The sequence below is a fragment of the Alosa sapidissima genome, chromosome 6, assembly GCF_018492685.1.
Source record: "Alosa sapidissima isolate fAloSap1 chromosome 6, fAloSap1.pri, whole genome shotgun sequence".
Classification (NCBI taxonomy): domain Eukaryota; kingdom Metazoa; phylum Chordata; class Actinopteri; order Clupeiformes; family Clupeidae; genus Alosa; species Alosa sapidissima.
In genome coordinates, this window is record NC_055962.1 from 5266064 (window position 1) to 5288899 (window position 22836).

Sequence of the window (22836 nt, forward strand, 5' to 3'; positions counted from 1 at the left end):
ACTATTTATAGTATTTAAAGTCTTTGTATCAGAAGTCATTGAGTGGCCTCTTCCTATTTCCGTGCTGCATCTTGCGGAATACCAGTTTAGGAGAGGTTGTACAGAACCATCTGCTCTAGAATGGGAAATGTCTGGAGAGAAGAAAATGAAACAAGTTTGAGTAACTTAATTGTTATTAACTTTCATAACCCACTGTCAACCTGGCGTTTCTAAAATGAATGACAAAATATGCTCACTGTAGTGGCAATAGGAAATAGCATCATACCATTAGGAGCAGCTATGCTTGGTGACTGGTGGTTCTGAAGACTGTGGGTTGAAGTCACCAGCTCCTGCGCCATCCCAGTCTGTAGGTGAAACACAAATGCGTGTCACAAAATCCATGCTTGTATTCAGCATGTCCTCTGGCAACTGTAAAACCAGCTATTATTATTTTTTTAAATCATATAAAGCTTGAGTGAATAGAGTAGAAAATTTAACCAATTTATCTCAATAAAACTCTCCTTGTCCTAACACTTTGAGACAGAGTTCATGCAAAGCCCATGAATCAAATAAACTCAGAATAGTGGTTAATAACTTTGCAATGATAGCTCACATTAACTACAAAAACGTAGCGTTAGCTATTAGGCATGTATTCTAATGTTCATGATAGCAGCTGCCAAACTTTTTCCTCAAGCAAAAAAAATCGAACGTTATTTACATTTGGTAAGGCCGCACTAGCGCATGTAATATTATTCATTTCGGACCCCAAACAAACAGGATGTCCATTTCTCTGCATTTCATATAACACCATTTCAAACACTTCATACATTACCTTACATAAAATATATCAGCATGCTAACAATGAATAACAATCAAACCTCAACTCAAGTAACCTAACGTTAAGTTAATGTTAACAGTTCACTGACTAAGTCAGTTAACAGTTCACTGCAAGCTTGCTGCTGCTTCGTAATTTAATTGAAAAACTTAACATATTGGGACAGCAACAAATAAACGTCCCTTTCACATAATGATGATAATAACCAACATAGAGATTTGTGACTCACCAAGAAACTTCTGTGGAGGATGAAACGCTGCCATCGGTTCTTCACGTTAGAATTCTAGCTGATACTTTCGTTAGCCAAATGTATCGATTCTTCACATTAGCTGATACTTCCTTAGTTAGCCAAATGTATCGTTTCTTCACATTAGCAGAGACACATTAGCCAAATGTATTCTTTCCTTTACAGTTCACTGTGTGCTTTAGCTTTCAGGCTTCATAGGTGCATTACTGCCACCAGTTGTTTGGGAATGGAATTGCATCTCTGATCGTCGTTCTCAACAAGTTTGACACTTATTGATGATTGACGGTACAGGGGCCAGTCAGGGGCCAATGAGATTTCAGATGGGGCCCGGGCCCCTGTGGCCCCGCCCCTAGAACCGCCCCTGGGCCTAGGCCTAGAGAAAAGACAGCTATTGATAACCTAACAATTAGGATTTGCTTTGCCTACTCTGCTGTTTGGTTGTCCCAAACTTTGAGACGACCCATACTCACATTAACTGAATCTTATCAACCCGAACTGCGATGTTCCAAACAGAGTGACAGGATACAATGCCTAATAATCTCACTGCCTACAGCGTAACTGTTAACAGTGCGCCTAGGCCTGCTGTTAAACACCTGAAAAAATATTAAGCTGCTGTTTTCTTTTCATGACAAGCACTAGGCCTAAGTTTGAATGATTTATGACTGAATGGAACGTTGCGTTTTTAAGCGCCAGAACTGCTTATCACGTCGTGTGACAAAGTTGACACCAATCATCATCTTCTAATGTATCCTTATGTTGAGATGCCCATTCTCTTTGCCCTAGGCTATCATTTGTGCGTGAAGCATGTTTCAATTAAGACAGAACACAAGCTATTTTTATTGTTGTAATATTGAATGATTTCATGAATAATTTGTACGCACAGTGCGTAGGCTACAGGATTGAGGCTGGCGGCGCCACTGACCAAGGCCACAGTAGCCTGTGAAGGGGAATCACGGCCAACGCAGGGAGACGTCTCCTATTCCCGCAAATTTTGCGTGATCTCTGTGTGAAAAGGCCTTTTGTTGAAGCATATGCTACAGTGCAAATTCTTCTTGTTTTAGTGTTTAGTTAATAAGAAAGCATTGCCTCTACCTCAATATGAACTGCAAAGGATAGCCTAGGCTATAGGCACATTGTTTTTTTTTTTTTGTCGGTTCGGGTAGTTAATCAGTGCATATTTTTGAGGGTCGAGTGGGTGCAGATCGACTCTCCTGACGGGTCGGGTGGGTGCGGATGTTAAAAAACCTTAACCGGCGCAACACTACTGTTAAGCATATTGTAATGCCGCGTTGAATGGATGAATAGCTCACATAAGGGTACCCCGCACTTTTCAAACCACACTCAAGCTTATGGTTATTGTCCCCACCACTTCTAAAAACAAACTGACGCCCTTGCCTACAACTCCACTCTCTCACATGCGCATATGCCTATAAAGACACAGACACATGGTCATTGATGTTCTCACATAAACATATGGGTCTAGACACTTAAAGGAGAATTCTGGCAATTTTTTACAGAGATCTCTGTTTCTGGAGGTCATCGAGTTCTGTCGGTATGAAAATAAATCAGTGCTAACAGTTAGAGTAGCCTGGCAGCTACAGTGCTACACTCTGGGGGCGGTTTTAAAATCTAAGTTTTCCTTTAATACATGTTCAAAGTGTTAAGTAATCTCCAACATTTTTTGGTAAATGCACACACTGTGTCTCTAGTTGTGTTAAGTTGCCTCACAGTGAAAACATCCTACAGACCTATAGATGAGCTACACTGTCATATTCCATTGACAGAGCACATCATAGACTCACACTGACTGACCAGATAATGCTACAGAATTCCTACACTGAGACGAGACCAGCGCTGATGGTCGTTGTCTGTGTTCTTTTAGTTTGATTGACAGGAGAGGCTTCCTCCAGCCCGATACCCCACAGCCTGTCTGTCACTCCAACGGGACCAGCATATACACCCCCACCCAGCTTCATGCTCACATGGTAAGCCTGGTGTGTTTGTGAGTCTCCATGTAAGATCTATATGTATGTGTCACTGTCCTGTGTGTGTGTGTGTGTGTGTGTGTGTGTGTGTGTGTGTGTGTGTGTCTCTGCGTCTGTGTCCTTGTGTGTATGCTTGTGTCCGTGTGCTTTTTTTTTTTTTTACTTGGACTACCAGCTCTTGAAGCATGGTGTATGCAGGTCTGTATATATAGCCTATATGAGCCTATATGTGTCTGTCTGAGTAGTTCCCTATATTTTATTAACTCTCGTCACTCTAAATAATACATACGGCTTTCACTTATGGGAGCCTCCACCATCATATCATCCCGTTCCATTTCCAGGGAAAATGTCTGAAGTATTCATGCCACTGTGATAAAATTGAGAATCAAAGAAAGGGAATGGGAGACGTGCCTTTGCCAATGGGAAACTATAAACTCCCAAGCATATTGTCATTCATATGACTGCTGGCTACTGACTGCAGTTGGTGTTTAGGGCGTTTGATTTGGACTCTGGGCACAGCAGAGGAAGCTGCGGTGTGGTGTGCTGCTATGTTTTGTATGGACTCGGCTGATTTGAGATCAGTGGAGTGATTCCACCGGATGTGCTGGCTCTGCCGACGTCCTGCTGAGTAGATGCGTGTTTTAAGCCAGTCTGGGTCTCAGGAGAGCACAGCAGCACTGCTGAATACTGATGGAATTAGATGGAGTGTGTGTGTGTGTGTGTGTGTGTGTGTGTGTGTGTGTGTGTGTGTAGAACAAAGGAGAGGGTAGGAGAAATTGTGTGTGTGTGTGTGTGTGTGTGTGAGAGAGAGAGAAATTGTAAACAACAACATATAGTGTGTGTGTGTGTGTGTGTGTGTGTGTGTGTGTGTGTTCCCCACCACACTGTTTCTCTTTTGTAGCTTCTGCAGTTTAATCCTAATCAACCCTTAGCCATTCAGTCCCCCTCAGGACACCAAACAGGCAGATCAGATGGCTGTACATGGGCCCAGTAAAAACACTCCACTCAAGGCTTTGGATTGGGATTGGGAACGTCTGTCCCATGAAATGTAGATCTGAAGATCTGATTGCCAGTGTCCACAGACTAAAGGCTGATTTCCTGTACTGGAATATAGCCCAGGTGGTCTGAGCACAGATTTGATGCCAACGGATCATGGAGCCTGGTGGAAAAAAAACTTTCCTGGACTAACATGAGATGGGAGAATGTGGCTGGTGGATGTGTAAGGGACGCCAGTGTGTTTAAGCGCAGGGGCCTCTGAGGGGGAGGGCAATGTGTTGTGGAGTGCCGTCGCTACGGTTGAGTATGTGCTCTGACTGCCTGGCTCTTTGGTGTTGCGGTCAAGCTGCATGTTTGGTACCCCAGAGAGCGGGTTCGAAGCCGGGTGGGGTGACTGCTCTCTCCCTTCACTATAGGTAATATGCTAAACGAAGTGAACTTCCGATTTGATCGGTATTCAGAGTGACGTGAGGAAATCTGTAAACCTCTTATGTTTTCCCCATCTTTGTCAATGCTTCTGGGCTACACACTTGATCTGAATAACTGCCTGCACTAAATGAATCCTGAATTAATCCTGTGAAATTTCTAATTAACCTTAACTAATGTCCCGTATCGCTCTTTTCTACGTGTCTGTTGTCCACTCCTCTACACTGACCTCTCCGTGCTCACCCGTGTTTCTCTTGTCTCCGTCCCTGCCCGCTCTGCTTCTCTCCCTCCCCCAGTGTGACCAGCACCAGTGCATTCAGAGCACCAAATTCGTTTTGCAGGCTGCCGCCACGCCGCTGCTCCACACCGACTCCGTCATCCTGCCGGCCGCGGCGGTGGGCCACGCGCTCCCGGGGAAGAGCTCGCTGGTGGGGCCCTGCGCCTCGCTGGGCCCGGGTGGACAGCCCCCGCCGTCGTCGTCGCTGGCCTCGCTGCCCTCGTCCATGCCCGGCCTGACGTGCGCGGGCGAGCTGCTGGCTCTGCGGAGCGACGCGGACCCGCACTGCCGCCACCACCACTTGGCCAGCCCCGAGGAGACGCCCTCGCCGCCGTCGCCGCCTCCGCACTCCGCCCTGGTGGTGGCCGCCATGCCATGTCCGGCGCACGGCCCGCACCCGCACCCGCCGCACCTCCACCCCGCCCAGCTCTACAACCCCGCCAGCCAGGACTCCCTGCACGAGGACTCGGTCAGAGGCCTGGTCAAGCTCAGCTCGGTGTGAGCCGGACACCCTGACCCCCCCCCCCCCCCCCTCCTCTCTCTTGCACTACATTACCCAGACGGATGAAGCCAAGCTAGACAGCCTAAAGGACCCGCCCTGACTCTCCTAGATTTACCGAGTCGCTTCCCGTGGTGAATTACAGTGCGACTGGGCCAAGCACTGACCACTATAGAGGTCTGCACCGGTCCTCCTCCTCCTGCTCCTCCTCCAGCTCCTTCTCCACACAGCAGTGCCAAGCTGTCACCTCAACTTATATTAGGGTGCTCTGTGGACTCGTTGCTAAAAGGCCTGTTTTGTGGAGGTTCCCATCAGCATATGGATGAGCTGGACACACACTCACCTCACTACGTGTCCTCTGTGACCAAGCCCTCTCATATCGTGACACTCAGTATTCTGCACACATCTCCTCTGATTGTTGTGGTCATTGGAAAATGGCCATTAGAAGGTGAACTCTGAAGGTTATCTTCTTACATCGAAAATGCCTGATAAAGAGTTTGTGTGTGTGTGTGTAGGGGTGTGTATGTGGTTTTTTTTTTACTAAAAGCAGGACTTGAATGCCTCAATTGGATGCTGAAGACTGATGGTCCACTGCCTTTTTGTATGATCTCAGATGTCCAGTAGTCTCCTGCTGACCCTGAGCAGTTAAGCAATGTTAATCAACTCACTTAAAGCATCACAATGTACAAGATGTTACATTATTGGTAGAATGTGATGATGCCAAATCAGGCAGTCGTGCCCGAGTGCCAGGTGGTGATGTGCCAAGGACTATTCAGATTTCTGAACTGTGTTAGTGATTTCAAGTGGATATTATTAAATTTACAACTTTTTATGTGCAATTCACTTGCCTTTTGTAACTAATTTTGCAGCTCTTAATTCGCTAACATTATCTAGAACAGTGAATAGACCAACTGAATTAAAACTTATACCTCAAACATTCATAGATGTACATATACAAAACCAGATTCAGCATTAAAGAAATTGTCATTTATTCATGGTCATAGTACACAAAAAGCCTTCATTTTACCATACATATTATCATATAAATATAGAGCTTGAATATTGCTTAGGAAAAACGAGTTTAGTCAATATATTAATATGAATCCAATCCTGAGGAAAGTGAGAGGGATTTAATGGTACAATGGTACACAACGTGACATGCAGGTAAAATAAATTGGTCAGTGCATGTCAATTAAAACACAAAAACGTGGATTATGTGCACTTGCATAGAGACTCTGCCCAAGGGTTCCATCTCCCTGATGTCTTGATGTGCTGGTATGACTCGCTTTGACCAGTCAGTATCTGAGCCAACACTGCTCCACTGACCTTTTTTCTTTTTACATGCTCTGCTCTTTCACGTGTGCTTCTGTTTACAACCTCACATAGCCAATGGACTATGAAAATCAATGTGTACATGAACTGCTCAATGAGTTTGTTTATGGTCCAAGGCGTAGGTAAACCAGGTTATTTTTGTTATTCAGCCAAAGGTTTAATATGCCGTTCAGCTGACTTTATGTGTCTCAATTCTTACACAGACACGGCACACTGGACACAATTGAACAAACAAAAATAAAAACATTCTTCATGTTGACCCAACAAAGAACTTTAACATGCCAAGTTGGCCAATTGTTCATTGACTTGGGGACAAGTTGCTGAGGTAGCATACCTCTCCTTCTCCTTCAATTAACACTTTTCAGGTTTATTTTGATTATTGTTCTCAGCACAAGTGACAAGAGAACCCCTAGATTAATAGTGGTCACAGTGACTATAGTCAAGAATATATGAACTATGTTAGCATTGGTTAAGAAATAGTGCAACATTTGTTCCTGTCTAGCGTACATTCATTTAGCCATATTTAAATGCAGAAGCGATGTCTATAAGACTCCTTTATAAGCAAAATAGCTTTACATGCATGGCGCTGAGAGGAAATCGGTGGGAGTCTAAGTCATATGGCATGTACAGTTAAGCCCAAAATTATTCATAGTACTCATGCCAAATGTTGATTTATAGTGAACCTTAATTTGACCAAAAACGTCTTCTTTTCGATGGAAATTACATTTGCACATGACACAAACAATGTGAGTCATTGTGCAAAAACATGCCCGAAGAAAGTATTAATCAAAGTATAAATCAAAATTTGACATAGATATGAATAATTTTGCGCTTAACTGTAATAAAATAGTTCTTTCTACAGAAATGAAACCTGGGCTTTGGTCTAAGTATCTGAAGCTGCAGAGATACAACATGATGGAATGAGGTTGAGGAATGAGGCCTCTGGCTCCGGTCAGTTATCTGAGGGTCCGGTCAGCTCCGGTGAAGTTGTGCAGGACGATGGCGATGTTTACCGCACCTGGACATCCAGCAGCTGGATGTCTCCCATGATCTCCAGGGCGTTCACGCGGACAAGATCCTGGACACGGTGCTTGTAGCTGAGCTGGTGAACTCCGTTCACAGCCACTTTGAACTCCTGAGCCTCACATAGAATGATCATCTAAGAGGGAGACAGAAAACAAGTGATGAGCTTTATCCTGTATGCCCCCTGCCCTCGGCCATTTATTTCATCTGCTTACAAATTGACATTGTTGATAATAGTGTTCCTGCCCGTTTGAGAATATCCAATTCAAGAATGTTCCCACACCTTTTCAAGTTCATCGCTATCAGTAAAGATAAATGCCTCCTAGTGGCTGAGTCTGACAATGCAATGGGAGTTTAAAACATTTCTCTTGAACCACATGGGCTGACGTCATTCCAACTTTGGGCAGTAGTAGTTGACCCAGAAATTCCGGCACTTTTCCGATACATGAGCCAAAATTCTTGGAATTTTTGCTTGCGTCTATTTCAAGTATTTTTCAGCCCCGTGGGTTCCAATAACAACCATCTGCCTTTTCTGGTCAGGCTTTCTAACAATACAATAGTATGATAGTTTCTCTCTGATATGATTACCAACAATGACACCATGGAACCTCATTTATGTGAAATTTACATTTAAACAAAGACTTGCTCAAATACACTGACACAGGAACAGAATTCTGTGTCAGCGCTGTGTCAAGTAGAACGTTAACCCTTCAGCAGGAAAGTTTTGAACATTCTAACAGAAGATTCTGTTCTGTAACAATGTAAGGTTCTAAAACTCTATGTTGAATTCAGAGCCCTAGCCCTATCCCTATCCCTTTCAACAAGAAAAACAAAAACAATGCTTGAACGTTCTATTTTGTTCCCAATCTACTTCCGCTTCATTAAGATAACATTAGAAATGTTAAAACTATGATGCCGATAATGGAACTCTCTTGAAACGCTCAATAAGGCTCTGGTTGAATTCAATGAACCCAGATATCCTTTAGGACATTCAATTTCCTACATTCCCGTCACTGGCTTAAGGGTATTGTACAGTACTGTAAGGCGCCCTTACCTCAAAGTACTCCCTTGGTGTGAAAGGGAAGTTGGAGAGGTTCTTTTCCTCCTTCCCCCAGCACTCAGACAGGTAGGAGTTAAGGACGAACGTGGCAGACTTTAGACGAGGGTTCAGATGCAGCGCAATATCCTTGGTGCCACCCACACACAGATTAACAGAGAAGCTGGAGGAAAACCAAGAAAAGACAAATGCAAAGTGCACAAGAACATCAAAAAAGGAGACATTTAAATGTCTTTTCACAAAGCTGCATAATGTTTGCATTGCAACTTCATTACTTCCATGTGCACATATTTATCAGGCTGCTAGAGGGGTGTTGTTTTCACAGCTGATAGACACATGCATGTCTGCAGATGCTGCAGAGTGACACCAGTGATCTTTAGTCACACAGCAAGACAAACCCATGGTGGTACTTGTGAGTGAGTGACAGTAATTATCAAATTAAATTTACAAAAAAGTAACTGATTCCTAAACAAATATACACTGAATCCCCTCATGTTCAAACATATAATATCATATAATATGCAGTGCACCATACTTAAGAGCACAGCAGTCATTTTAAACATCAAAATGTACATGAAGAACAAACCTGTGTGGATATGGGTTTATATGGCCTTTTATGAAGATGGTTAGTCCAGGACAAACCCCTTTCTCTATGGTACCTCTGAATGGAAGGCTCTAGAACAACAGAAAGGAATGGTCTTATGCCCATGATACTCTTTTGAAAGAAAAGTAGATTGATATTTTACACTAGGAATTTGGTTGATGTTTTTAAGAATTTCCAACCAGCTCAATGAACATTGCTCTATCTGACCTTACATTTGAACTGACATTATTATCCTAGAGACATGAGAAAGAAAATCTGGGACTTGAAATGTCAGATCTAGGCTTAGTTGCTAACGGCTCTTCAGCTAACGCTCTTGATTTGCTTCAAATTCACTTATCCAGTTTGATATCATGCAGTGTACAAATGATCAGCTAGCTGCTGTTTATGAGTCATGCACCAAACATTTATGGCTTCGGTAAAGTTGCGCTCACTCACCAAGTCACCTGAATGCATAAACGTCCCCTATGAAACAACAAAAATTTTAGTTTAAAGTTTCCATTGGTTGGAAACCTACAAGGGTGTTTGATCTATGGTTATCAAGGTTGATTGCGACATTAACATTAGTCAAGGCTGATTGCTTTAGTGGCAGTATTTAGGGCATTACCTCAGCTTTTGCCTAGAATATTAATATTAGCTGTGTGCATCAGTGAATGGCATTTACAATAACATATTCATAGAATGAAATGTTCTTACATTGGCTTGAGGGACTTTGTTTGTTCCCACAGCCTGAGCTGGAGCTGGTTCCTACAAAAATGTCAAATCATTACCCATTAATTAATTATTTCCTTAATCATTATTTAACATGACCACCCATGTCTATTTGCAAACAAACATACTAAACATATGCGTGACGGTACCAAAATCCACATGTTCCCACAATATCAAAAGGTCTATTAATCATTTACAGCTATATGATGCTCACAGAGTTTCGGATGAAGCCAATGGTCTTCATGTGGACCTTTCCTGAGATGTTTATGGTGTCCACCTTGCTCAGATCCAGCCTGTGTTTGTACTGAAGCACATGAGCGCCATTTACTGCCACCTACAGGAGAACACAGGAAATACACACTGAACTACATCAGGCGTCTCCTTCACTGACTACAATAATGGAGGAACTCATTCGAAAGACATTTAGGGGCTAACAGGCACAATTTTATGCATAAATATAGCTGCAAGCAGCAATGAGGGGGCCAAGCAGAATAGGCCGGAGTAGCCACGGCGACAAAATACAACTTAGCAGACATCCGCGATCAACACTTTCAACAAGTGTCACATCAAAACATAGCTGATTTTGTAGAGCTGAAACAGGGCTGAGTATTGCCACTGCCTCCGCCAGGTTCCAACTGGATGGAACATGTTGTCATCAATTTCACATCAAAAAATAAAAGATCGATAAAACACATCAGAAACTACTGATCAAAATGCAATATTGCTAATTGTAGCACCCCCTACAGGTCAAAGGTCACCAAATTTTTTGAGCGTCCTCCTAATAGGGTCATGAATATATGTAGTAAGTTTGGTTATGATACATGGCAGGGTTACTGAGATATGAGCTCACTTCCCGTTTTGCGGCTTCGCCACCAATTTCGATTGGCTGTTACGGGCGAAAGCTTTTGTCAATTGTTCCAGAGAGCAACATATTGATAGGTTATGGCCTGAAGATGGTCTGTGCCAATTTTGGTGAAGATCAGATAAAATTTGCGACCTGTGAAAACGTTTTGATGTTTTTGATTAAATCCAACATGGCGGCCGAATCAATTACGATGACATCACAAGTTGGCCTGGGTCGGCCTAAGGACCTCCAACAGTATTACCAGACACCACTAGTACATTTTAATTCCAAACACATCAACAGCTACAGGCCAACATGCATTTTTGCTAATTGCAGCGCCCCCTAGAGGTCAAAGGTCACCAATGATTGGGTCCTGAGTCCATGCACAAAGTTTGGCTTTGATACATGCAAGGGTTGCTGAGATACGAGCTCACTTCCTGTTTGGCGGCTTCGCCGCAAATTTCGATTGGATATTACGGGTGAACGGTTATAGTTCCGAAGACAAAACACCACAACTTTTGTGAGGCTTGGTCTGAAGATCATGTGTGTCAAGTTTGGTGACGATCGGACAAAATTTGTGACCTGTGAAGTTTTAGTTTCACTTTCACTAAAATCCAATATGGCGGAAAATCCATCATGGTGGAAAATGATGTCATAGGGTGCGTTGAACTCAGCTTGGTCCAAGGATTCCAACAATACCTCATTTTTGACAATTGGGCCTACGGGTCACAAGTTACGTGCGTGAACGCACGTCCAAATTTGGCCTGTTGGTGGCGCTCGAGGTGCCGGCATGAAACTTGGTGAAATTAATCATTGGACTGTCCCTAATCAGTGTGCCAAATTTCACAACTTTTTACCAGACGGTTCTATGGGCTGCCATTGACTTCAATGACAGAAGCGTAATAATAGGGAAGAAAACATAGAAACACAATGGGTGCCTTCGCTGCTTGGCCACCAAAAAGCTGTATAGATGACGCAAAGTTGAGAGTATGCAAACCAAATGTTGTGTGTCAGTTCTTTGTACCAGAGAGAAAAGCCAAAATGTGGACACCGGCCACAGTTCCCCTTAGAGACTGTCCATAAATTACTGAGATATAATTAACTTTTTTTTCTTTCAGAAGCTGTGGTGAAGACTACCTGCTCAAGCAAGCCGCAAACCACATTAAGGAAGTAAAAATGGCAGTGAAACTGAATTATTCATTGAACACTCTTGCTTCAGATCTTGTGTCAAGGTACAGCCATATCTTAGAGAAAACTATACTCTTTCTTATGATTAGAACAACTTGACCTAGAATTTGAGGTATAAAAAGGTGAGAGAAAAAAAGAAACCTCCATTCTTTGAAACTTCTAAATCAGTGTAACCAATTAAATTAATCTAAAATTAAACATGTTTGCTTCCTTGCTCTAGCATATTCTGCATTCCCAGATAATCCCTGAGGAGAAAACACGGCACAACAGCTCAGCTTGATTCGTAGGATAGTCTGTCAGCTGTGACCTACAGCTGAAACAACACCCTCGGTGTGATCGTATAGCAGGTCACAATTTTCAGCACAACTGGTTTGGCTGTCCAACCCCTCCAATAGGGGGAGTGTACTGTATGTCTCAAGCTGTGACACAATGAAGACAGTCTTCAATAAGATGATAAAGTCCAGTTATTATCATCCATCCATCCTTTCTTTAGTAACTGTGGAACTGGGGATTTGAGGGAAACTTCAGGGGACTATAGCCTATAGCAAACTCCACTTCCCTGACCAATTTAAACACTGTACTGAATAAGAGTTTCATCAGTTTCTTTAAAGGATAATTCTGGTATTTAGCACTTTGAGTCCCTTTTCTGGTTTGTTTTGGATGAACTAGAGTGGTGGACACAGAAATTTTGACGATGGGTCCTGTCTCCAAAAACAGCCACAAAACAACTTGGGCAAACCTTGCCCATAAAAACTGTTCCAGCAAATCACAGACGAGATGCGCGTTTAGGAGAGTTTCAATTGCACGGGAGGGAGGGGGAGGAAGTAGTGAGCTAGCTTTCTGTTTTGTTTGAATGTCAACAGAAGTGATGTTACCCAGCATCGCTTAGAGCGCTGAAACAACAGACCAAACAAGTCAAGCGGGCCCAACAACCAGGGAGCACTTTGACTGAACTACAGAGGGAAAGGTTGAGGAAAGGGGATAAGAAGATTTTCATATACCATTTTATATGGGATTAGTGTCTCTCAACAGTCATCAGCTCCAAACTACACTGGATTCAGTTGTTTTGTGCAATTTATGTCCAAATGCAAAAATGTTTCAATAATCCATCCATCAATCAATCTGTCCTGTGCATCTGTCAGTCACACAATCAATCTGGATCGAACACCTTTTCCCTTCTTACCTTGTATGAGTCCATCTGCACAAGGATTATTATTTCAAACTCTGAGCCCAGTTTGAAGGGCATTTGGTACAGGATCTCCTCCTTGCCCCAACGTTCCAGCTTCAGAGTGTTGCAGACAATGCAAGTCTTCTTAAAACGAGGGTTGAAATGGAAGGCCACGTCAGCCCGTGGTTTGATGCTGTTCCCACATGTCAAGTCTACCTGAAACCTGATGAAAATAATTTAGCCAGTGTATTCTGATTCCTGGAAATCCTGATGTGACTGCCACCGAACAATACACCAAACGATACGTAGGCTACTGCATTACAAAAAGTATATTCCATGGTTAGGTAGTGGTCATAACTCACTGAGACAAATGTTGGCAATGTTCAAATTATAAGAACAGAAATATGAACTTTAGTTTCGATTCCATTCCAAAGAGTAGCCTACAGTTCCCACAACCAACATACTGGCTACCAAGTAGCATGAAAGTATTATGTATTGCGACATAATGCAAGTCAAATGTGTAGTTTTTTATCTCTCATTCCATCGAACTACAAGCCTAATACCTCTCCGAATCAACAGGAACGCTGCCTTGAATGAGGATCATCTCTCCTGGAACCAGTCCGTCTAATATGGTCCCAGCGAAGGGAATCGGCTGAGTGTAAACAAAAATGTAATGTTACGTTAGCATGAAAAAATGCCAGTCTAACGTAGGCCTAAGTGACCACAGATAGACAAGATAAACAATTGGACCCCAAGTTTTGCTAACCATCACATCACTACAATTAGTCCCAATAGTAATTGAATAAGCATAACTTAATGATGCAGGAAATCACTTTCAAAATTAGGTCTATGAAGTTTAGAAGCTAGCAGCTAAGACTGGCTGACTAACACAACAATCGTTCATTTGCCACCAAATGGCAATCGTATGCAAACTGAACCTACCGGATTCGATATCGTTTGTCTTGGGATTTTCACGGACATTTCTTCGATTAAGTGAAAACTCTTCACTGTTGATAGGAAAGGAAGGCCTCTGTCCCGTGTTATTTATTACAGTCGCTTGTGTGTTTGTCCCTACTTCCTGGATCTCGGTAGCTGCTAGCCTACCCGCCCCAAACCACCCAGACACGTGACATAGACAAGAGTCGTTAGTCAATGCCAAGCAAGTGGTCTACTACACGAATGATTGACTCGGTTCAGTATCCAATATTCTCATGTCCATTAGTGTGCTTTTTGCATCTCAATTAAGATTTGCTAACAGGTTCGTCTGGATTTACCCATGCTTGTGCTTCTACGCATTTATTTTACTGTCTATGTAGCCTACCTGGCCCAAACCACCCAGAGACATACATTTTAGCCGAAGGTAAGCAAGTGGTCTACACGAATGGTTCACTCAATTTGGTATCAAATATTTTCATGTCAATCATGATTTGCTAACAGGTTCGTCTGGATACACTTCAAAGGCGAATGTGCTTTGTTACTTAAATATAACATTATTTCTGTTATCACCCACCCCTCATTCGATGTCAAAATGAAAACAATCAAGAATAGCTGCAATGTTCCATCTCTTTTGTTTTATTAAAATGCATTTCTATTTACAAGCAAAGCACTAAAGAGATCAGTACAAAAAAAAAAAAAAAAAAAAATCATATTACAACAAAGCAATTCAGCACCAGCCCAAAATGGTACAAATAATCCACATAACTGAATCAGTACCTTTATTATAAAAACTTGATAAATACATTAAAAACAAAAACCCAAAGTTACACTAAAACTAATTAAGTGTGGTGGGTCAAAATGTGCTCAGTTGTCCCCCCAACCAGGTTTTTTGACCCAGATGACAAGCTGAAAACATTGCAGAGGTAGTCAGGGTACACATGACACTAAATCCTCCAGAGTGCATTCAAGTGCATTCCAGACCTACCATAAGACACCTTCCTAACTCCCTTCCCTTCAAGAGGAACTGTAGGTTACACCTAGTCTCTACTAGCGCTAATGGTCAACTACTGTAGGCTAGAAACCATTGAGGGAGGCGAGATTAAGACAGATTGGTGGATGCAGGCTACTGGAGTTTAAGCCTCCTATCTGATCAACTGTTTAAAAGTCAGCATCTAGCGTGAAGGTGTTGTCAACAGGGCCAGACATAACTCCCATCTTTTGGTACTCTCCAACACGCTTCTCAAAGAAGTTGGTCTTGCCCTCCAGAGAGATGTTCTCCATGAAGTCAAAGGGGTTCTCCGATCTGTAGATCTGCAGACAGGTAAACAAGTAAATCAAGATTAGACAACACGTTGCAGTTGGTCACTCATCAGGTTCATTCGCCAGTGGCCCGAGCCTGCGCAGCTTCATTAGTTTCAAAGTGGTGAGCACCTATGCACAATAACACTTCCAATTTGGAGAATTTAATGCAACTGAATGAAATACCTACATATTTTTTTTTTAAAACTAAGTGACTTAAAATGACTATGCAGGACTGTACCTTATCAAAACCCAGCTCCAGCATCAGTCTATCAGCAACGAACTCAATGTAGATCCTCATCATGTCACAGTTCATCCCGATCAGCTTGACTGGGAGGGCTTCCGTCAAGAATTCCTGGACACACACACACACACACACACACACACACACACCTTAGACCACTTAAAACATTTGACTAGTCATTATCAACATTATGAATGGTCCTTCTTTCACATTCTTTCACAAATATGTCCGCTATATGGTCTTTTGGGCCCCCACAGTCAACTTCAAAGCAACGCTGCCTGGAAGGTGCTAGAGTTAGAATTAGGTGCCTTGAAGTCCACGGTTGCAGAGCTGCCCTGAAGTTGGTGGTGGGGGCCCGAAAGACAATCAAGCTTCTTACACTGGCTCAAAGATCAATCAATTACCTGCTCAATCTCAACTGCATTCATGATGATATTCTTGACAGTTTCATGTGATGGTTTGTTGAGAAGGTGCTTGAACATCAGGCAGGCAAAGTCACAGTGCAGGCCTTCATCTCTGCTGATAAGCTCATTGGAGAAGGTCAGGCCAGGCATAAGCCCCCGCTTCTTCAGCCAGAAAATAGATGCAAATGACCCAGAGAAGAATATGCCCTCCACCGCAGCAAAGGCAACCACTCGCTCACCTAGAACAAAAAACAAGCAACTTTATGCATTTTGCTTATGGGGGGGAAATAAATAAACACATTACTTGAACAAAAGACTCAGCCAGAAGAGTAGGAGGTGGAACATACCAAACTCTGCATTCTTGTTGCCAATCCAGTTGAGAGCCCAGTCAGCCTTCTTCTTAACACATGGCAATGTCTCAATGGCATTGAACAGGTATTCCCTACAGGCAATCACAATTAACATAGTGTCAAAAACAAATCTCCAAAAAAAAAAAAAAAAAAAAGATAGAATTCTCAGATGGCATTCCCCCCCCTACTTAAACAGATTCCAAGCTTACAAGTCAATTTTAACAAGACTAAACTGCTTCATTGTTCATAGCCTATACTGCATACAATAAGGAGGGGAAGAGTATTGCATGGCTCAGACGTTGCGACTGTTTCATGCCAGTGGCCACGAGTCAGCTGACCACATGCCCGCTGACCCGTGTTAATCCACTGACACTCAGCTCCCATTATCAGCTGAGGTCCGTACCCCTGCGCGTCTCATCACGGCCAAAAAATAAATAAAAAAAGCATACGGTCTCAATAGTACATTTGAGTCTCACCTCTGTTTGTGGTCCTTAATGTATGTGTCGATAAGCAAGCTGTACATCTCAGAATGGATGTTCTCCATAGCGATCTGGAAGCCATAGAAGCAACGTGCCTCTGTGACCTGCACTTCCTGGGTGAAACGCTCCACCTAGAGGCAAAACCACAAATTAAAAACAGTAATGTTTTCTTTCCTCTGACCCTGCCACACATGAGTCCAATGACTCAGCCCATGATGTGTGAGCAATGCCCTGCTTACCAAGTTCTCATTTACAATGCCATCACTAGCAGCAAAGAATGCCAACACATGAGAGATGAAATGCCTCTCTTCATCCTTCAGCGATTCCCAGTGCGAGAGATCTTTGGAGAGATCAACCTTTAAATATACAAGAGGGAAAAATGAGTGAATCTTGAACACAATTTTGAAGGGCTATGCCGCTACGCAGACCCCCCTTGTCACTATGGAATGAGAAATTAAGAAATGGGCTGATTAACACAAACGCTTTAAAATTAAAACTCACCTCTTCAGCTGTCCAGAAAGAGGCCTCTGCCTTTTTGTACATCTGCCAAATGTCATGGTACTTGATAGGGAAAATGACAAAGCGACGGGGGTTCTCCTTCAGTAGAGGTTCGTCTTCAACGCTTGCTTTTGTTTTCTTCGTAGGCTGTAAATCAAGTAAATTAGCCATTTTAGAACAGCGATGTACCGCCACATTTATTGTTACCAGAAAAGATAAATACTACATCTTTAGAAGGGCAGCAAACAATCAGTTATACAATTGGATGTCTAGTATAGCCAACTGAAGTTACACAAGGAAGCCCCATGCTACCCCCTCCCCCAAATAGAGACCCTTTCATAAGATCAATTGGCTGGGTTGTGTAAACCAAGACAATAGGCTAACGTTAGCCCTTGAAATTGTTTTGATTTCGCCATACTAAAATGTACACAAGTGAAATAAAGTAGCGAGCAACTAGGTCAGAAATGTAAAAATTATTAATCTTGATCAAATGAATGTCTCAGTACGTCAACGATGTCAGGGTTAAATGTAATTAATCTAGGTCAAATAACGTTATAGTAAATACAATTTAAAATGATATGCATTGGGAATTAGTAACTACTTATAAGTACTAGATAAATTGAATGCTACTGGTTAACGTTAAAGCTTACGGGCGTTAACTTTCAGACAGATATGGCGCCAAAGTTTCGTCAGTCATCAACTTAACACTATCCAAAGTAATGCATAGTATGACGGATAATGTAAACGTTGACGGATTCATAGTGATTTGAATTATGTTGCTGTACCCATATCTACTGCTAGTCAACAGGTCAAATAAACTCTGAGTGCAATGTTACAGATGAAATTACCTCGGAATCTTCGAAGATTTTACGCGCGGTTTTGGAGGCCAAAATCCGAGTAGTGTTCAGGCTTGGGGGCTGGAAAAAGATAAGGCATTGTTAACCATCTTCACGTGATAAACATTTGATGTCGTTTCAGTTCTGATCGATAACGTTAACTTTAAAGATACACAAGAACGTGGTCACACTCTTACTAGCCTAGAGAGCGAACAAGTCAGTCAGTAACGTTAACGTAACATGAAATTTGTCAAAGAAAATATTGCTAACAATGGAGTTAGCTTTCCAGATGCACATGATGTAAAATTACCAGTGTGCGATATTGCAAATACGTATACTTACTGTGTTTTCTTTGTCAGTCAACGACATGTTCTCAACTTTAGAGGAGACGATGTTCTCGTTCTTAGCGGAAAGCGGGGATCTTGTAGACAGCATTTTCAAGTAAATTAATAGCAGCACCGACAGCAATAAATAATCCTATAACGTGATTACAAATACGTGAAAAGTACAATTGAGTTACCTAAAAAAATAAAATACACGTAAAATTAAGCGGGACTAGTTGAAATACAAGCCTAGCAAGCTATAGTGTCAGCTACAAAGAAAGAACCTAATGAAAAGCTTGAGGTAAAGGCGTCGCTTTATATTGAAATCTTGGCGCTTGAAAGCAGCTACCCAATAGAAAAGGGACATTCGCCGTCTATTTAAATGGCCAAAGTCTTCTGGCCAATAGTACTTGCTCTACGTCACTTCTAGATTGCGGGAATTTCAAACTCATCGAGCTTGTTTTACGAAACGAGTTACGAAACAACAAAATGCAGAAGTTAAAATGCGCGCTTAATAGTTAGCGAAAATGCATTCTATAAAGTAAATAAAACGTCTCAAGTCTACAGAGCCTTATTTTAATAATGGCGCAGCTGATAAACAGATAGACTAGCCCTCCTAAACAGCTGACTTTACACAGTCCTGGCAAAACTTAGACCTCTCCAAACAAACAAAATCATTTTTTATTGGAATTGTCTATTTGATGCATTCTACAGTCTTTACTAAGTCTTACCCTACCCCAAAATAACGCAAAAGAGCAAAATAGTCATATAAATTAGCTGTGTTTGGCACGTTTTCCCGCCACGTCGATTGTAAACAAAAGTACATCTGTAAAATGGCATGGTTGTGTGTCTTATATTTGACACTTAACTATCTTATACTAAATTAAAAGTTACTTGATCAGAACATTATATATATTTTACTGGATTAGAACCGCAAACTTGGATGTTTACCTAGGACTTCCGCGTGTTGGCAATAGTCTAGATTTGCATGATCGCATGACCAAATCCTTTATTGATATGAACACTGGCCCCCAAATCACACAGATTAACCAACCATTTTAACTGTTAGCAAAAGTATGACAATACAGGACTCCTTAATATTTTTGGAGGCTTAACGAGAAAACATTTACACAACAATATAGGCCTAGCATATAATGTTTACATATTTCCATAACCATTACATGTGCACTAATCTGCATTAGGCTACATTATTATCATGTATTGTGTGTGTGTGTTGTCTTATCACTGCTGATATTTACGAAATGTACCTTATTCAAGTTGACTTGTGGTAGACGGTAAGTCCAGTCACTCACAGGAAATAAAAATACTAGTTCTAGATAATAGTTCAAGTGTTGCCCTCTACTGGTTGGCTGATTGTGTATCAGCCCCACAGTCTATGAAATCGAATGTCGAAGCTGCGTTCTTCAGAAATATATTTCTGTTTTAGCCTACTTTTACTAGGCCTAAATGTCGCTCACCTACAACAGCTCTGGAACAACGGGATTTGGAGGAATAAATCAGATTAATTTTGGCCCAAGTGAGTTTCCAGCTGATGCTCTCACTCTAGCTCTAGTCCTTGAGCCAGTGGTTGGTCGGTACCATCTGAGGGAAATAAGTCTCATAGTGCAAGGTATACCACCCTACAGCTAGGCCTATGTGTTATGGAGAGATGGTGTATGGGGGACTGGGAGAAATCTTTTAAAATATGGGAATAAATTATTTGGTATGGTCAATATAAGTGATAGCATTGTATTGGTGGCAGCTTTTTGTATGTTATCACCCTGTTTATGTCTATTATACGCTTATGAGGGGATAGATCAATAGGCTAAAACTCTTAACTAATAGATATCCTCTCAAGACTTCCACAGCTGATTATTTACATTATGTCAATTATATATATTACTTAATTTGTTTAGCCCATTCACCTGTAAGATATTCCTCCATGGACATATAATGGGCAAACCGGCTGATAAAACACAAAAAACTACCCCAAATGCAATGCTATCACATATTTTCTAATTCTAGGGTGGTATAGCCTACCTTGTCAAAATTCACAATGAGAGTTATTCCCCTTGAATGGCACCAATTGACCAAAATTAGGGGGTCTGGCTGAAGGACTAATAGACTACAACAACATATTATTTAGGACAATATGTTCCAATACAATACTTGGAGGATAAGACCTCATATCCAGACTGGCAAGACAGCAAGGGAAGGGTTGGAAAAGCTTGTGTCCAGGGTAGGGATTTCTAAGCCCACTTCCTGGTTGATCTTTTCTGTTGACCTTATAGATTGCTGCAGTCTGATCTTGTCCTGCTTTGTTGCTGTACCAAATTAGACAGCTTTGGATGAGCACATAGATGCAACTCCTCCACATCTTGTTTTCATATAATGAGTAGTCTACAGAATTGCTTACTATACAAGCCTAAAACAGTGTGGCTTTTTAATGTATGTTTGATGGGGACACATTCACACTCCTCACCCACCCCAACCCAACAATGGCGACCATCACACCTCTGGCAACTCCCCTGCCCCCCTGAATCTCTGCTGCACTCCTATGAAGACCAGGAAAGTACCATGCCCAGACAGAGTTTCCCCCCTCCTGTCTGTGCTGACCATTTGGCTCATCTTCACACAGTTCTTCAACAGATCCCTTGAGCTGTGTGAAGTTCCCTCTGGCTTAAAACACGCTTTATTCCAGTCCACAAGAAACCCCCCATTACAGGTCACAAAAAACGTTGAAAGACTAGTTTTGGCCCACCTGAAGAACATCACTAGCCTGACGAGCCAGACCCACATTAAAATGTAGGGTCTGGGCACTCACCGTTCGCAGTGCTCAGTCCGAGGGGCGGGATAATCGGTTGTCTTTCAAATTTCTTCTGCACGCAATAGGACAGTGCTATGAGTCCCATGGTTTCCCATCAGTGGAGCTAGTTGGCTAGTTCAAACTTTTGCCAACTTAATAAAAGCTTAACTCGTGTCACACTGTTCGCCAAAAGCAACATTATCTTATCAAGTAGCAGGGAATTCAAGCCAAACCGTTGCAACTCTGCCATCAATCATTATGTTAAGCCCGCCTAACAACTCTATACATGATTTGATTGGCCTGATAGAAGTTTAATTTTTCGAGCTCACAAGCCAACGGAGAGTTGCTAGACTAGCCCTGGCAGCAAATGTAATTTGTTGCCACTAGGGTGTGTCTAGATTTCTAGGCTAGAACATCACAAGATACCTGCTGGATCCCCTGCAGTTTGCTGGCAAACATGTTAGCATCGGACTGTATTACATCCTGTATTACATCCCCCCTGTGTCAACCACAGAGTCCTTCAAGTTTCTGGGAACCATAATTTCTTGAGTCCAACAGCAACTCTATTTTCAGAAAGGCCCAGCAGAGGGTGTTCTTTCTGCGGCAACTGAGGAGGTCTATCACAGGGGCTGTTGATCCAGTTAGTTTTACACTGCTTTTGTTAAGTCCATCCTTAACACTGCTGTCACAGTCTGGTTTGGTGTATATGGGCTTAATATTTTGTCTTGCTTGTATATAATATTGTTATAGATAGATAGATAGATAGATAGATAGATAGATAGATAGATAGATAGATAGATAGACAAAAATAGACATATAGATAGATTTAGGCATTCAGTAGCTTATATGACGCTTACTAAAACAAGTTTCACAACTCTAGGGGTGAAAAAGTACAATTGTGGGATGATACTCTATCCACCAGATTTCAAAATCCAGGGAACATTTACATTTGTTTTTTAAATGTTCACAAGTCACAAGTGTAAACATTCACCAACACACATTGTGATCCGGTCATTCAATCCCCTTGCCGAGGTGGTCTGAAACACATTTGACCACATCAGGAATGAAAATTAGCAAGTGCCAGTAAAATATAAAAGTGGCTGGTAGATTATTTCAACCCCTGGACCACTTATCGTTTGTAATGTAAATGCTACTGATGCGTCCTGGACACAAGTGGTCAGCATTGTCTCTTGAATATGTGTAAACGGTGATGAGTCTCGGGCTGACCACTTGTGATTGGATCACCAGGGGTTCTCAAACCTTATGGTGCAAAGGACCCCTTGTGGGGGAGAACATTTCCTGAGGACCCCCTCATAATTGTAACAACAAGCACATGCCATTTATATTCTCTAAATTTGTGGCCAGGTTCACTAAACAGATGGACACAATTTCTTTATTGGTGAAAAGGGTCGCCATCTGTATGAATTTTTAATCAACTTTGTCATTTAAAGCAGATTATTTTTGCGGAACCCGTAGCCATGGGCCGCTGGCCC

The 22836-nt window shown here is 42.1% G+C and overlaps 3 protein-coding genes and 1 non-coding gene across 6 annotated transcripts in view; 1 reads left to right on the forward strand and 3 right to left on the reverse strand.

Annotated features, from left to right (window-relative positions):
• Positions 1-6083, forward strand: part of zdhhc14 (zinc finger DHHC-type palmitoyltransferase 14) — a 23644-nt gene extending 17561 nt beyond the window's left edge. The window contains exons 9-10 of one of the 2 annotated variants that reach the window (XM_042096099.1): positions 2944-3046; positions 4765-6083. In XM_042096099.1, the coding sequence (XP_041952033.1) occupies positions 2944-3046; positions 4765-5247 (586 nt within the window). In that variant the 3' untranslated portion in view covers positions 5248-6083. The remainder of the gene's footprint in view (positions 1-2943; positions 3047-4764) is intronic. The other variant, XM_042096100.1, reaches the window with a different exon arrangement.
• A 133-nt stretch (positions 6084-6216) lies between these two features.
• lgals8a (galectin 8a) lies at positions 6217-14273 on the reverse strand. Its single transcript, XM_042096101.1, has 9 exons — positions 14111-14273; positions 13732-13820; positions 13184-13391; positions 10183-10302; positions 9954-10004; positions 9696-9722; positions 9243-9331; positions 8654-8819; positions 6217-7735 (listed from the first exon to the last, which is right to left on the reverse strand). The coding sequence occupies exons 1-9, from the start codon at positions 14147-14149 to the stop codon at positions 7586-7588; spliced, it is 939 nt and encodes a 312-aa protein (XP_041952035.1). The 5' UTR covers positions 14150-14273; the 3' UTR covers positions 6217-7585.
• Positions 14274-14717: 444 nt separating this feature from the next.
• On the reverse strand, positions 14718-18930 carry LOC121711409 (ribonucleoside-diphosphate reductase subunit M2). Of its 2 annotated transcripts, none has more exons than XM_042094995.1 (9): positions 18557-18930; positions 18215-18295; positions 17382-17525; positions 17120-17236; positions 16878-17011; positions 16399-16493; positions 16052-16290; positions 15645-15758; positions 14718-15415 (listed from the first exon to the last, which is right to left on the reverse strand). In XM_042094995.1, exons 1-9 carry the CDS (start codon positions 18647-18649, stop codon positions 15263-15265), a joined length of 1170 nt encoding a protein of 389 aa, XP_041950929.1. In that variant the 5' UTR covers positions 18650-18930; the 3' UTR covers positions 14718-15262. The 2 variants fall into 2 exon arrangements, with proteins under 2 accessions (XP_041950929.1, XP_041950930.1); XM_042094996.1 differs by having other exon boundaries at positions 18227-18295; positions 18557-18905.
• On the reverse strand, positions 16689-16828 carry LOC121712382. The gene has a single exon (XR_006032602.1). It is a non-coding gene; the product is annotated as a small nucleolar RNA SNORD94 (small nucleolar RNA).
• Positions 18931-22836: the final 3906 nt, after the last annotated feature.